The 16,223-nt window shown below is 45.3% G+C and overlaps 1 protein-coding gene across 2 annotated transcripts in view; it reads right to left on the reverse strand.

The window, feature by feature from the left end:
- The window catches only part of GPD1L (glycerol-3-phosphate dehydrogenase 1 like), a 109,661-nt gene that overhangs the window by 57,034 nt on the left and 36,404 nt on the right, over positions 1-16,223 (reverse strand). For both annotated transcript variants that reach the window (XM_035704755.2, XM_025461094.3), the window contains exons 5-6: positions 10,888-11,000; positions 292-525 (exon numbers count right to left, since the gene is read on the reverse strand). In XM_035704755.2, the coding sequence (XP_035560648.1) occupies positions 292-525; positions 10,888-11,000 (347 nt within the window). The remainder of the gene's footprint in view (positions 1-291; positions 526-10,887; positions 11,001-16,223) is intronic.

Below are 16,223 nucleotides of genomic sequence, written 5' to 3' on the forward strand. Positions count from 1 at the left end.
AATAAATAAATAAATCTTTAAAAAAAAGAAGTATAGAGAATCACTTATTTCAAGAGGCGAGTTGGGGGCAGGGGCGGAGCTGCCATCCTCTGCTGCAAGCCAATGGAAAGAGACATAGAAGCTAAAAGGCTAAGGTGGAGGTACTTTGAAGCGAAAGCAGACAAATGTCAACAGGATATGCCCAGCAAATGACAAATGCTGGCCTCTATCTTTACTGGCGGGCGGCTCGCCCCAGCCCAGGGGTCTCAAGTTAGGGCAGATGGGCTGGCGGGGGGACAGGCCAGGGGCTACCTTCCCAGTTCTGGCAAACGCCTCGGCCACCCTGCGGTTCCGGCCTCCGTAGCAGGTGGTGATGAGGTCGGCCACGCCGCAGCTCTCCAGGAAGGTGGCCGTGGACACCTGGCCCTTGCAGAAGATCCTGGCGAAGGCGATCATCTCCATGAGCCCCAGGCGGATGACAGCCGCTTTGGTGTTGTCCCCGCTGTGAAGGCCGTCGCAGAACCCGGCTCCCACTGCTACGATGTTCTGTGAAGGAGATGGGGAAGCCCAGGGGTGCCTGTCACACACTGGGCTTGATGAGGATGCCGCAAAGGTGAGGGGGGCGGCAGCACCCCCCAGTACGCCCTCAGAGTGCTCCGCAGGCTCCCGCCCAGCCCCAGCCCCTGCTCTCCTGCCCCAACTGCCAGAGATGAAAGAAGGCTCCAGACTTCCACTCTCCCGTTTAGAGGAGCCAGAGCCCAGGCTGGGGTTAGTAGGAAGCAGCAGTTGGGGAGCACCAGCCAGAGAATTAGGGTGGTTGATTGGAGGCTCTGCTTAAATACTGTTTGGACAAATTGCCCCCCCCCCCCCTTTAAAATCAAATGCCTTATTGAACTATAAGATTCCCATGGAAAAGTATGCAGGTCCTAAGTATATGGCTTGGTGATATTCCCACAAACTGAACATACTCTTGTAACCAGCACCCTAATGGAGAAACAGAACATAACCAGTGCCCCCAGAAAGCCACCTCGGACGCCCTCCCAGGCACCACCCCCACAAAGGTAACCACTCCCCTGACTTCTAACAACACAGGTATTTGCTTTGCCTGTTTTTAAATTTTACGTGACTAGAATTGTACGGTAAGTCACCATTTGTGTTTCTGTCTCAATTTGCCATCATGTTTGTGAGATTTAGTTGTATTTTTACATAAAGCATATTTATTTTCTTGCTGCACTGCATTCTACTGCGTGAATACACGGCATAGCTTTTTTCAGCCGTTCTCTTATTGATTGGCAATGGGGCAGTTCCCAGTCTGCGGCCACCCCAAATGGTGCTGCTGTGGCCATGCTGGCGCATGTCCTTTGGTGACCATGTGCAGGCATTTCTGTTGGATGTGCACCTGGGAGTGGAGGTGGGTCAGTATGTCTGCATATGTGCTGCTCAAGTTTCCGCCTTTTGTTTCACTTATCCCTATGCAGGCATTCGTGGGGGCCCCGCTCTTGCATGGCACTCTGCTCCGTACAGGGCAGATAAGACAGAGACTGCCTCTTCAGAAGCTGATAATCTGGTTCAGGGATCAGCAAACTAAGAGCCAACTGCCTGTTTTTGTAAATGTTGTACTAGAAGCCAGGCCCCCCTGCTCGTTTGTGTGCCATCTGTGGTTGCCTTGGTGCTGTTAACAGCAGATTTGAGTGGTTGTGACACACACCGTATGGGCCACAGAGCCCACAATGTTTCCTATGTGGCCCTTACAGATAAAGTCTGACATCCTCTGGCCTCATAGGAAAAGAAGACGTGTGCATGTAATTATAACCTGGGCAGAAACGGATGTTCCACAAGAGGTACCGAAAAACCTGATTTTCATTTCAACCTATGTGTACTAAGCATGCCCTGTGTGGGAAGCTCTACACAGGGCCCAGAGAGTGGGGCTGTGGGACATGGGGGCTGAGGGTGCCACCCAATGAGGAATGGCAAAGACAGAATGGGACACAGAGTTTGTGCCCAAAGAATGGACAATACAGTTGCCATAAGAGGCAACAGAGTGCATCAAGAGACAGAAGGGCAAGAGTGTGCTGAGGAGTGGTGGGAGCCACAAGCTTCATTTCAAAGCAGGAAAGGACGGGGTGTCTGAGCTGGGCCTCAAATCCTACGTAAAACCAAACAAGTAATGCCTGCATGCACCCATTCACTTGGGACTTCAGTAAAGTCCCTGGGGTTCCTAGCCCTTTCCACTTTACCAAAGCTCCTTCACCAAGAACACTTGATGCCAGGGAAAATGCAAATATTTTGCTTTTGTCTAACCATACTAGCATTTTTCCATAATACCTGGTGACTACCTATGAATTTGTGCCTGTAGAGATCTTAAAATATGAAGCTAATTGGTAACAAATAGGAAATCAGGGTCGCCTAGGTGGCTCAGTTGGTTGAGCTTCTGCCTTGGGCTCAGGTCATGATCCTGCGGTCCTGGGGTGGAGCTCCACATCTGGCTTCCCTGCTCTGAAGGGAGTCTGCTCCTCCCTCTGCCCCCTCCCCTGCTCATGCTCTCTCTCCCTCTCTCTCCTGTCTCAAATAAATAAAATCTTAAAAAAAAAAAAAAGAAAGAAATGAAAATAAGCACATCTTTTCCTCAAAAACAAAGCTTTTTTTTTTAAATTAATGAAAGAATATCTCTTAAAACATCAGGCCTGTGAAATCTGAGGGATGAGGTTAAAAACAGAACAAACTGGAGAGAAAAATGTCTTCCCTGGTTGATATGCAGTTTCTAATAAAATACACGAAGCATAGCATTTCTCTGGGCCAGGCTCACCCAGAGAAACAGAGCTGGCCATTTAAACACAGCTATCCCTCACCAGGAGACTGAAGACACAAAGCCATTGCAGATGGAAAAAAAAAAACAAAACATTGAGCCCCGCTGAAGCTTTTGTCTACTTCCAATACACCAATAAAACAGAAGCCTCTCTTCCAATGAAGAGGGCTAGAACAGGGGATAGGAGTGGATGGCTCCCAGAATCTATCTTGATTTCTTCCTCAGGAATAATCCCACGGCTTTCTCTGATTGCTGGCTATTCTTCTCAAGGCTAATGACATGTAAAAGGAAAAGTTAAAAAAAAAAAATTCTCTAAAAAATTATCAGAATGCTGGCATAAGCACGTGCGGGTTTTAGACGAATTTGCACTCTTTCTGTGCTCTAGATGGTCTCCCAGGGAGGTTATGCGCTGTTCTAACAGACCAACAAAGTAGCTTCCAGGTGACTCACTCTCCCCTTACAAAGGCCAGACTCCACGTAGACCTGGCTTCTTACAGCTGTAGGTGGAGCTGACCAGGAACTGGGTCTTCTGCATTAACAGCCCAAGCAGAGAGCCTATGTTTGTTTTCCTAAGGTACTAACTTCTGTCCGTACTTGCAAAAGCCTCCCAACCCCTTCCTGCCACACAGGCAATGGAAACTGCAGGTTTCATCAGCCCCCCCATGGCACCTCTCCATCCTCAAGTACCACGGCCTCTGCTCCCTGAGGCAGGAAGTGGGCAGCTCCTGGCTTGGTGCACTCTTAGGGTCTGCAGCCTCCCGTGAAGGGAGAGGGGAGAGGCAGTGGGAAAGGAGCGCTGAGAGGCTGAGGGGCGAAACAACCCCCTTCACCACCCATGCAAAGACGAGCCGGAGATGGTAAGAAGACCCAAGGCTGTGTCCAAACAGACCCAGACACCCCTCCTGGCAAAGCAGCCAGACTAAGGGAGCCATGGGAGACACCAAAAGGATGTGCCTTGATACCCGGTTGGCCTCTGCTTCTCACTCTGCCTCATTGCTGTGTGACCCGAGAACCACTGCTCTACCTCTCTGAGCATTCTGGGCCTCAGGGATAACATTCAGGGCTTGGATAAAAGTCTTTCAAGCCCTTTCGGGTGGTGGCATTTCTTCCAGAAGCCGGCACCGCTGTGACCTGCCCTGAGCCTGCAGATCAGTGGGATGGTACAGAGGTGACAAAAAGACACCTGGGGACATGGAGGGGGTCTGAGTTCAGAGGCCACCAGGCTAACCGTCAGGTGAGCCCGCTGAATGGCTATACTGGCATGACCATGTCAACAAGCCAAGGCCTAGGATCCAAACGGTTAGACTGGTGAAATGGCTCTCTGATGCCTCCTGCACTGTCTCTTGTGTCCCCTTCACAACGTGACCCCTCCTGGAGGTCACTTAGCGAACCAACATCAGTGCATGTCTATAGACTGAATGAGAGATAAAACAACTTCCTTCCAGAGGAAGAGGGAGGGATTATTATAAAGTACCTATAGTGAGTCCACTGCACACACAGTCTCATCTGAATTCTGGTGACAGCCCTGGCACATGTGTCCCTCGCCTCCAGTCTGGCTCATGGAGGTTGAGCAGCTTACTGAGAATACCTTGCTGGTTAATGAGGCAGTCCCAGTGCTTGGAGCCACAGGGCCACTCTGTTCCCCATGGTATGGCAAACTTGGCCCGACCTCTCTTCCCCCACAGGGTCGGAGACCTTCCTGAACCCTCTGCCATCAGATGTCCAAGGGGAGTGCCGCTCTGGCCTGCAGGTGGGCTTGGGAGATAAGGATGGTCGGCTTAGGAGAAGAACAGATTTATGGGGGGAAATAATGAAAATAGGTTAACTTTATTGAACTGCTCTACGTGCTTCCAGTTGTTATTACCTGATTTAATCTTCACAACATTCCTACAAAATGGGTCCTATGATCATGCTCAGGGAGAGGTGAGGAAACTCCCCCACACAGGGTAAGTAGTTGGCCCAAGGTCACAAGGTGGCATACCTGCAGGACGAGGCAGCCTGGCTCCAGAGTTCTCTCCAGGGGGGTAGATCACACTGTGCTGCTCTAGATCAGTAAATGAAAGGCACAGAGGGGCCACTTTGGGTTTAAGATAAGAACTTTCTAACAGGATCAGCTGACCTCACCCAACCAGAAGGGCTTGGAGGTAAAGGAGTGAGCTCTCAGTCACTGGGAGCATCCAAGTAGGAGCTGTGTGGATTGAGCCCTGAGCCTTGAGCTCTGAGCTTCTTCTTCTTTTTTTTTTTTTTAAGATTTTATTTATTTATTCATGAGAGACACAGAGAGAGGCAGAGACACAGGCAGAGGGAGAAGCAGGCTCCCTTTGGGGAGCCCGATGCAGGACTCGATCCCAGGACCCCAGGATAATGACCTGAGCTGAAAGCAGATGCTTAACCACTGAGCCACCCAGGTGTCCCCAGAGCAATGCTCCTGACCCTTCGTGTCACTGCTCTCAGAGAATAGGCAGACGAGGCTACTCATGGCCTGGGACTGCAGCCACCTTCTTGGCCTTTATGTGACCCCTTCACCAGAGGGCACACAGGTGAGGACTACCTTAGTTTCCCCTAGATGGCTGACCTCCCCACGGCGGGGGTGGAGAGGCGAGGAGAGAAGTAGGAGGCCACTGCCGGGTAAACTCCTCCCTTCCAAGACAACCCTGGGCACGGATCCAGTTTAATCGCCTTATGATGGATCTTGAAACCCTCGCTCTCTCCCTCTACCACTTATCACTGTCAAAAGAAAAATAAACACACTGAGCCAGTCAGATTGTGTTTGAATAGCATCCGAGCAGATGTCCTCTGAGATCGCTCAGCTGTGAAAGTTATCATTATCCACTGTGCATTTAAATCTGCTTTAAACTATTCTGGAGCTAAAAATACCATGATTTTCAGAAGACAGACGTGCTTAAGCCCTTCCCCATTTCCTGGGTTATGGCACTGCTCAGAGGCAATCACTTGCCCTGAGGTGCTGTCTTTGCAATTCTGAACGGGGCGGGGTGGATAGGACTTCATTCCTTCCACTTCTAGCCTCTCATGGAAAGAATGTAAAAGTGGAGAAGCAGCCCAGGCTACCTGCAGGTTACACAAACACTCTCACTGCCCAGGACGCAGGCTTCCAGTGAAAGCCTGGCAATGGGTCACTGCTGTACGGGCAACACTCCCTCTGATTCTGCCGGAGGCCAGCTCCTGGTGCTCTAGGCCTAAGGGAGAACTCTGATTGCAGAGGGCACCATGTACAGCTTGCAGGTTGGGCTCCACATAAGGCAGCCTGGCTGAGGTTCAAGGAGGGCTGAGGTCAAGCCCACAATTAGCCCACCAGGCTGGGCACCCCAATGAGAAGGCCTTAGATTCAGCAGTGATATCCAGTAGAAGGTTCTGCAATGATCTAAATGTTTTGTTTTAAGATTTTATTTATTTATTCATGAGAGATACAGAGAGGCAAAGGCATAGGCAGATGGAGAAACAGGCTTCCTGCAGGGAGCCTGATGTGGGACTCAATCCCAGGACCCTGAGATCATGACCTGAGCCGAAGGCAGATGCTCAACCACTGAGCCACCCAGGTGCCCCATGATCTAAATGTTTTATATCTGCTCATGCAACAGAGTCGTCACTGGCCACCTGAGACTCACTTAAGACTCATGTGGCAACTGTCTTTGAAATGGGGTTACTGTGACTCAGAAACTGAACTGTTAATTTTTTAATTTAGTTTTGATTAATTCGAATGTCAATGCAAATAGCCACAGGGCTGTCAGGATCCAGCAGTGGCCCTGGCTAGCCATAGGCATGAGGCTGTGTATCACAGCTTGGTTTATCTCAGTCTCTGGAAGGAACTTACATGCCCTGACATCAGGGGGCTTAACCTCACTATAGAACAGCCCTATAAGGGAATGTCATGTGGCTGTGCCACCGATTATGGGTTTATCCCCAATCTACTTTCTTCCAGAGTCATAGAGTCCCTGACTTTCATGTAAGTATATAGCTAACCAAGGGAGGGAAAAAAAACTATTTCCCAATGTCCCTTGCAGCTAGGTATAGTCACACCATTAAGTACTGCCCATTGAGATGAAGCCAAATTATTACAATGTGACTTCCCAGAATGTGCCTTAAAGGATAGCCATCACATGCCCTTTATTCTTTCTTTTTTTTTCACCCTATTGCCTGGGAGGCAGATGTGACCATTGGAACTCTGGTCATCATTTTAGAACACGACAAGGACCTACCCTTGCAAGCAAGGAATGAGCCTGGCTCCCTGAGAATTCTGTGGTATGAAGCTATCACATGGATTTAGGATTTGTACATAAGAAAGAAATTAACTTCTACTGTGTTCAGCCACTATTATTTTGGGTCTCTGTTAATGAAACCTAATCCTGATAAAGCATCTGTTAAAAATAACATAAGTTTGAGCTGTACAGTTATGATTTTTGTGCTTTTCTATAAGTGCCACTTAAAATTTACATTAAAACAAAGATACACCCTCAGTGAAAGAAGCCACATGTAAAAGAGTAGATACTGTACAACTGCATTATGAAAGTTCTAGAAAATACAAACTGTAATGTACAAAAGCAGATCAGTGGCTGCCTGGCTGGGGTAAGGAGTGAAAAGGACATGAAGAATAGCTTGGGGATCATGGAAATGTTCTATATTATGGTGGTGATTTTCAGGGCACATGTACACAACTTTTAAAACCCACTATAATAGGTACTTTAAATGGATGCAGGTTATATACATGAATTATGCTTAAATAAAGATATTTATTTTTATTTTATTTTTAAAAAGATTTTATTTATTTATTCATGAGAGACACAAAGAGAGAGGCAGGGACATAGGCAGAGAGAGAAGCAGGCTCCCTGTGGGGAGCCCAATGAGGAACTTGATCTCAGGACCCTGGGATCACGACCTGAGCCAAAGGCAGGCACTCAGCCACTAAGCCACCCATGTGCCCAATAAAGTTGATATTTTAAAAAGTTATTCCTGGGCAGCCCAGGTGGCTCAGCAGTTTAACGCCACCTTCAGCCCAGGGTGTGATCCTGGAGACCCAGGATTGAGTCCCACGTCGGGCTCCCTGCATGGAGCCTGCTTCTCCCTCTGCCTGTGTCTCTGCCTCTCTCTGTCTCTCTGCCTCTCTCATGAATAAATACATAAAATCTTAAAAAAAATAAAAAAGATATTCCCAGGGTGCTTGAATGGCTCAGTCAGTTGAGCATCATCTGTCTTTAGTTCCAGTTGTGATTAAAGGGCCCTGAGATCGAGCCCCACGTCAGGCTCCCTGCTCAGTGGGAAGCCTGTTTCTCCCTCTCTTCCCCACTCATGCGCTCTCTTGCTATCTGTGTGTCTCTCTCTCAAGTAAATAAAATCTTTTTAAAAATCAAAAATAAAAAGATATTCCCTTACTGGAGATTAATACAGGTTAGAAGTAAAGGACATTCTTTTTTTTTTTTTTTTTTAAGATTTTATTTATTAATTCGTGAGAGACACACACAGAGAGAGAGGCAGAAACACAGGCAGAGGGAGAAGCAGGCCCCATGCAGGGAGCCCAACGTGGGACTGGATCACGGGACTTGAGGATTAGGCCCTGGGCTGAAGGCGGCACTAAACCACTGAGCCACTTGGGCTGCCCAGTAAAGGACATTATAAAGGCAGTAAAACTGTACTGCTACAAAATGATTTTGCATAAAACCTTAAATTTTCTTTTTGGTTTTATTCTTATAGCGAGCTGTTCTTTCTTTCTTTTTCTTTTCTTTTCTTTTTTTTTTTTTTGGTAACTTAAATGTCCTCATGTTTTGGAATACATTCAAAAAAGAATGTACATTTCTTTGCTAGAATGAAAATTACTAAAGACTGTTAATTTAATGTGAAAGAATAAAACATGTCAAACTACTTGAACAGTAAGATCCAGTTTTTGTTTTTAAAAGGGGCCATATATATATATATATATGTACCCTCACTAAAAGGATTGGAAGGTATATGAAAACCATCAACAATGGTTTTATCAGGATTTAGGAATTATAGGTGACTTTTACTTTCTTTACATCCTTTTGTTGGGTGAAACACAATGATTGTGCACTACTTTTATAATCAGAAAAAAACAAAAAAAACCTATTAATTATGTAATAAAAGAAACGCATGTTCATTTGTCCTTGCTTTGGCAGCCTCTGACAAGGGAGAGGTTCATCTTAGTCAACTGGACCAAATCAGAAAAATCAGGCTGTACATGGTAACCAAAGAACACCAGACTAAGATTCTTGGAACCCATGTTCATACTTCAACTGTGCCAATATTTGCTACATTTGAGTGATTTAATCTCTTTGGATCTCTGTCTCCTTATCTGTATGATGGAACAGTTAGACTCAGTTACTGCCAAAAGTGCCTGTTTCTCGGTTTTCAAAAATCCCAGCTCTGATGCAAGGCAAAAATCCCAGCTCTGATGCAAGCCGACAGGAATGATGGTAACTGATCCTGTTTCAAAGACAGCCAGAGGAAGGACGATAAATGTTCCTCAACCCCCATCAGTCTCTGCCCCCCAGAAACCACCCTCTGTCCTGGTAGCAGGCACAGATCCACTTACAGGCTTCCTGCCAACAAAAATGAAAAGCAAGTCTAAGTTCAGACACAAGACCAGCATGAGGTCCCATTAGTAGAAGCCTTTCCAGAACCCTCCATCCAGAAGCTTTCTTCTCCCTCAAGCACCCTTTGTTCTGGGCAGGATCTCACAGCTTCTCCACCCACCACCAGAAATATCCAGTCACTTAAAAACTGCTTTGGAACAACACAGACGGGTGCTGAGCAATTAGGCGTTCATGATGCTCCTGCTGTCAAGTGGTCATTAGTTTAATGAAGGACTATTAAAAACACATAAAAATCTCAACCAAAAAAATAAACAAAGCACAGCCAAAGCCAGTGCCTAAACTGTGTAACAGGGCCTGCCCATAATGTGAAGAATGCCCCACACAAACATTCAGAAATAGAGGTGTGTGCTCTCCGGGAGCCCCAGTCTTTCACTGGCTTTCATTCTTAAAAATCCTCATGGTCCAGGAACATGTGACCACACAAACACACACGATACTATTCTACAAAGTGGATGTAAATTCTGATGAGAGGAAAAACAACACTGTATCTACAATTTAGAGAAAGAGCGGGAAGGCATTCTTTGGATTCCTGTCTTTTCAGCTAGCTTTCAATCTTTGCAATTTTTACCTGACAAAGCCTAAGCAAATGCCAGATTGCCTGACTTCCTTCCTGAGGTGTTCAAATTCCTGAAAAGTGGCTTTTGCTACAAAAGAAATGACTCAAAAGTGACTCAAAGGGGGGTATTCATTCACACTGAAGCTTTTTTTTTTTTTTTTTGAGAAGGCAGCTCAAGCAGCTGATCCTAGTGGGAGAAGGAGGAGAAAGTGCAGCCCATCTCCCAAACTGGCTGTCTCCCAGGAGTCAGGCTAGAGAGGGACCGGCCACCAAGACTTCCACAGGCAGAATGGAACAGGTCAGGAGCCCGTGTGGAAACTCTTCCCTTTACTCTTCCCAGCCACTAGCCAATAGAAGCTGATTCTTTTATTGGACCACTTCCCTTTATGGACAAAGCTAAAACTATTCTTAGAAAGGCCTTTGGCAGCAACAGGCTATTTTTCTTTTAAAAAGAACAATCAACCAAGCCATGAAACCAAACGAGTGGCATAATTCAGAGGGAGTTAGTCCCCTTCCCTACTCAAGATATGTAAGAGAAATATATGAATTCACAGGGGGGGGGGTGGGCAGGGAGAATGCCTTGCTCCCCTGTAAAACTCTACCTGAAATCAAGGTATTCTCCATGCTTTTAAAAATATTACAGCTGCCAATTTCCCAAAGAGCAAAACACCACACTTCCCCCCACCCCACCCCGCCCCCAGATTTACAAATAAAAGTGAAGCAGAATGGAAGAGGAACTCCAGCCACTCAGGACAGGCTAGGCGAAAGCAGGAAGTGATCCACAAGGCTCTCAATTCACTATTTTTCTCTGAAGGACGAACACAGAACACAGAGCCCAGTCATCAGGATTAGATTCGATAATGCGGACAGTTGGCGGCATGGTGAGCTCCTTCCTTGAGCAGAAATAACAAGGCTGACTTTACCTTAAGAGCACCACAAAGTTCAACAGTGTCTGCGTCATCGACCACGGTAATTCGAAAATTTGGAGTCTGCAGAAGTTCTTTGAAGAGAAGGCCATTCTCCATTATTTTGCTGCCTATTGACAGATTAGAGAAAAGGGAATTAGTAAGAATGCCTAATCTTAATTTCCACATCTAACAGTTTAAAATGTTTTTCGGATTACAATAAGTAATGCATATTCATCATAGAAAATGTCGAAAATTCAGAGGAGTGGAAATAGGAAATAAAAATATTCTGTAATTCTAACCACAGACTATCGTTAACAATTTGGCACACATCTCTTAACCTACTGATATATGAATATACATAGTTTTTCTCAGACTTGGGAGCATAATACATATATATATTCCCCCACTTTGTGGCATGAATAATTTTCAATGACATTTTCGACATAATTTTAAATAGCTGCTTGGTGTTTTACTGGGGACATGTATTCTCTTTCATCTAAGTATTTTTCTATGTTTAATACCTAAAACTGTTGCAACTTCTGCTACCTTTAACACTTATGAATTCAACTTCCATGTTTACATCTGTAACAGATTCAGGTTCAAAATCACCCACTCTGTCCTTTCCATGGGAAGAGAGTACATTCCTTTCCACTAATATTAGGCTTGACCACGAGTACTTGGACTCAGTTCAAAGTACATGGGGCATACCTCCCCACCCCTTAACTTTGGGCTGCTCAGTCATTTGATTTGCTTTGGTCAATAGGACATTAGCAGACGAGGCGCAGGTGATGCTTCCAGTCCACTCGTACCGAAGTAGGGCTGGTTTCCTTGTACCTCTGCCTTCAGTGTGAGAACATTCCCTAGCTAGCCCATTGGGCCCAGCAGGAAGATGAGAGACACATGGAGTGGAGCCACCCAACCTCGCGGCCCCAGCCAAGAGCAGCCCACCACCAGCCGACCCACAGGTGTTAGCTGTGCTCATTTTGTCTGCCACTGAGATTCTGTGATCGATATTTAGAATCTATGGCAATGGAGAACCGATACAAACAACCACTTCTTTTCTTTCTTTCTTTTTTTTACAATCACTTATTTTCATTGACTGATCAGTGCAAGATGGAAATGCATTCAAAGAGTACTTGTTTCTGGGCAGCCCCAGTTGGCTTAGCAGTTTAGCGCCGCCTTCAGCCTGGGGCATGATCCTGGAGACCCCGGATCGAGTCCCATGTCGGGCTCCCTGCATGGATCCTGCTTCTCCCTCTGCCTGTGTCTCTGCCTCTCTCTGTCTCTAATAAATAAATAAAATCTTAAAAAAAAAAAACTTGTTTCTGCCACTGCTACACCATGTCTCCTGGACAGCACCTAGAATGGGATGGATGCTGTGTTTTTATTTTTCCTTGTTTTATTTAGGTACTTGGGATTAAAACTAAAACACAAAACTTTACACATAAAGCCTGGTGTGAAATCTGCTCTGATTGGTGAGGGTGTAGGGTGGAACTAGGTCTGGAAATCAGATGATAAACCCGGTCCTGGCTCCCAAGTCACTGTTGCCACAAAGAGATGGCAGAGAGCTGACTGGGGCTCTGGCTGCCTCTAGGTCCCGAAGCTTGTTCCCACACGTGTCACTACAATCACCTGGGGATCTTTAATTACACCCACGCCCGGGCCATATCCCAAACCAATTAAATCAGTCTCCACGGTGAGCAGACAGGCGTCAGTAACTTTTGAGATGACTATGACTCCTGCAGACAAGTTTGCAAACCTCTGATTTCACCTCCTCCAGATTCAGGCACTCTCAGGACTGTTGTAGGGTTAAATAAGAAGCAGATGTGAAGACAGCCAATTAGCACACACGGAGGTCCTATAGAATAATGATGGGGAGGGACAGCTGGGTGGCTCAGTGATTGAGCGTCTGCCTTTAGCTCAGGTCATGATCCCAGGGTCCTGGGATCGAGTCCAGCATTGGGCTCCCTGCATGGAGCCTGCTTCTCCCTCTGCCTATGTGTCTCCCTCTCTCTCTGTGTCTCTCGTGAATAAATAATATCTTTCAAAAAAAGAAAAGAATAACAATGGGGAGAGCCGACATATGCTTATGACTGACTTTGGCCATCTACAGACAGACAGGCGACCCGGAGAGGTTTACCCACTTGCCCAGAGTCACAGGGACTTGTAGGAGACTGAGCCCAATTCTAACCCAGGTGCTCTGGCTCCAAGGCCCATGTTCTGACTCTCTATGCTACGCTTCCTCGGGGCGGGGAGGGGGCAAACCCAAATAAACATCACAGAGCTGTCTTCTTCCAATGAAGAAAAAAGATGATTGTCAACAATTATTATGCCCATAAGTAATATAATGTCAAAATAACCCAGGGGAGAGTGGACGATGCATGATGGTCATGCATGATGCATGGGGTTCATGACCCTGTTCTACCTCTCCTTTTGTTTTAAGAAATTGTCCATAATAAAATGTTTAAAATCAGGGCACCTGGGTGGCTCCATGGTTGAGCGTCTGCCTTTGGCTCAAGGTGTCATCCTAGGATCAAGTCCCGCATCGGGCTCCACATGAGGAGCCTGTTTCTCCCTCTGCCTATGTCTCTGCCTCTCTCTCTCTCTGTGTGTCTTTTTTTTTCTCTGTGTCTCTCATGAATAAATAAATAACATCTTTAAAAAAAAAGTTTAAAATCTCTAGGTCCAATACTTAGAAACACATTCTCTATTCTACAAGCATTGCTATTATCTATTATTTACTTGAATTCTCCAAATATTAGAACTGTGTCAGTTTGAGCAAACTGTCCTCTTCCTTTTTTAAACAGTGCATCAGACCATGTGGGTGATTCTGTGCAACACTGTTGCATCACCTGGGTTGGGTAAACTAGCCCCCAGCCTCCACATTATGACATCATTACGGTCTTTCTCCTGTGTCCCTCACCGCGGGCTACTGCTCAGTGCCTACAACACGAAAAACTGTGAACCCCACAGACTAGCCCCTTGCTCAAGTCACTGTAATCCAGCTCTGCACCTAGAAACGAGCTGTTGCTGTGGGTAATCGGACAGACAAAACAGGCAGGAAGAAGAGGGCTGGCTCTCCATCTGCCACTGATACGGGTGGGGTCTGTTGGGTCCTCTGTGGTTGCAAATTATACACTGTCCCTCAGAGGGATGGGCTTGATTAATGTCATCTCACTTTTTCCCACATGTACTTTAAAAAAATTATGTTAAGTCACAGGTAGGAAAGCACTAACTATGATTATCAGTCGTAAGTAGTGATGAGGCAAGCAGGGACCCAGACCATCTGGTCCAGAGCAGGTAATGCCCAACAGCTGTGGGGAAGGGCTGCCCCAAACTGAATATAAAACTGAGACAGAAAAAAAAAAAAAAAACTGAGACAGGAAAGTCTCCCTTCTGTTTCACGCCAGGTTTTAGAAATAATCAACCTATGTAATAGGTTTCGAGACCCTCCTTTTGGTATGTGATTCCATATTTATGTGTGTACTTGGAAGCTCCAAAAGGAGCTTACGTATCTTTGACACTTTGCAGATGCTGGACACATAATGGGCTTTGAAAATTTTTTCTGAGGTGACAGTGAAAATCTCCAGTTCTTGAGGAATGAAGAGTTCTCGAGAATGAAGGGAACTCTCACCACAAGGGGGCACCACAGTTCACCATGCTGGGGAGAATTTTTACAAGATACTGAAAAACAAGGCTATTTTTTTCTTCTTCCTCTGCCGAAGATTCAAGTAAGCTAAAACTCCTGAATCTGCCATAATTAAGAAAAAGTTGGTCGCTAATGTCATCAAGAATTAGCAATTAGGATTAACCACAGTGCAATTATCAAATGCAAGAAATTTAATGTTGGTACAATTATCTAACATCCAACTCACATTCCAATCTCACCAATGAGTACAATGCTGTCTTTCATGGCAATCTTCCCTCCCACAATCCAGGAATCCCACTGCATTTTGCAGGCACTCTCTGGAGTTGTCTTTAATCGGGGACACTCTAACGTTTCATTGTCTTTCATGACATTGGCACTTTTGAAGAGTGCAAGCCAGGTGTTTTAACATAGCTTTTACTTTGGGCTTGTCATTTCCTCATGGTTTAATTCAGGTTATATAAGACAATTTAGAAAATATCATCTTTGTACTTTATCTTCCAATGTTTTACTTAATTCAGGTCTCTATTGCCAACTGTGATCCAATCCACAGAGAAGGCAGTGGACCCACTGGATAAACAGAAGCCAGAGAGAGACAGAATTTCTGTGCATCTGTCTATCTGTATAAAACAAAAGAGCCTAATGTACCCAACTAGAAGCTTTCCTACAATGAACAGGGCTGAGAGGTACATAAAAATTCTAGCCAAAATCTATAGGTAGACACAGGTTTCAATCAAGGATTGGAGATAGTATCTCAGCCTTACAAAATGAGTAGGGCAACCAGCCAATTTCCAACTGATTGCCAATTTATTATTGGCAAATAGGATGCAGTTGGAACAACTAATTGATTTTTTAAAATAGAAGTAATTATATAATTTCACAGGCTACATTAAAATCACAGATGGATAAAAGAATTAACTGTGAAAGAATATAACCCATATAGACTAGTATACACATAATTTTTTTTTTCTTTTTCCTAGAAGGATACTTAGAAACTGCTAACAGGGATTCCCTTTGGGAAGATGAAGGCAAATTACAACTTTTTTTTTTTTTTTTTTTTTTTAATGGATACTATTGTTATTGTGGAGGAACACCATGTTTTCAGTCTGGAGAACAGATGTAAAAATACGATGTTTTTCTTTTTCATATAACAATTCCTGGGCAGCCCGGGTGGCTCAGTGGTTTAGCGCCGCCTTCAGCCCAGGGCATGATCCTGGAGACCCAGGATCGAGTCCCGCATCAGCCTCCCTGCTTGGAGCCTGCTTCTCCCTCTGCCTGTGTCTCTGCCTCTCTCTATCTCTGTGTCTCTCATGAATAAATAAAATATTAAAAAAAGAAAGATTCTTTTAAAAAAAATTCCTGTGACAAGAACAGATTGCCTTTTCCCTTATTTCTTACTGTTCAAAATGTTGGCATAGAAAATAAGTCACATAAGAAGTTTAATGCTTCTTGCGATAAATGTGAGGTGCTGGCCATTTGGTAATTGAGGGTGGAGGATGTTTGCACAACAGACCCATCCTTGGCCACTTCATACTGCGTCAGACTGTATTTGGCTAAAATTGACTAATCTCATGATTTTAGATAAATGGCTCCAATTTGCTAAACAATTTGTCGAATTAATGAGATCAGCCCGCAAAGTGCATGATTTCTTCCAGTAAGGCAGTGTAAGGTAGAGAACAGATTCATGACTATTCCCCTCTGCCCG

Source organism: Canis lupus, chromosome 23, assembly GCF_003254725.2.
Source record: "Canis lupus dingo isolate Sandy chromosome 23, ASM325472v2, whole genome shotgun sequence".
In the NCBI taxonomy this organism is placed as follows: Eukaryota; Metazoa; Chordata; class Mammalia; order Carnivora; family Canidae; genus Canis; species Canis lupus.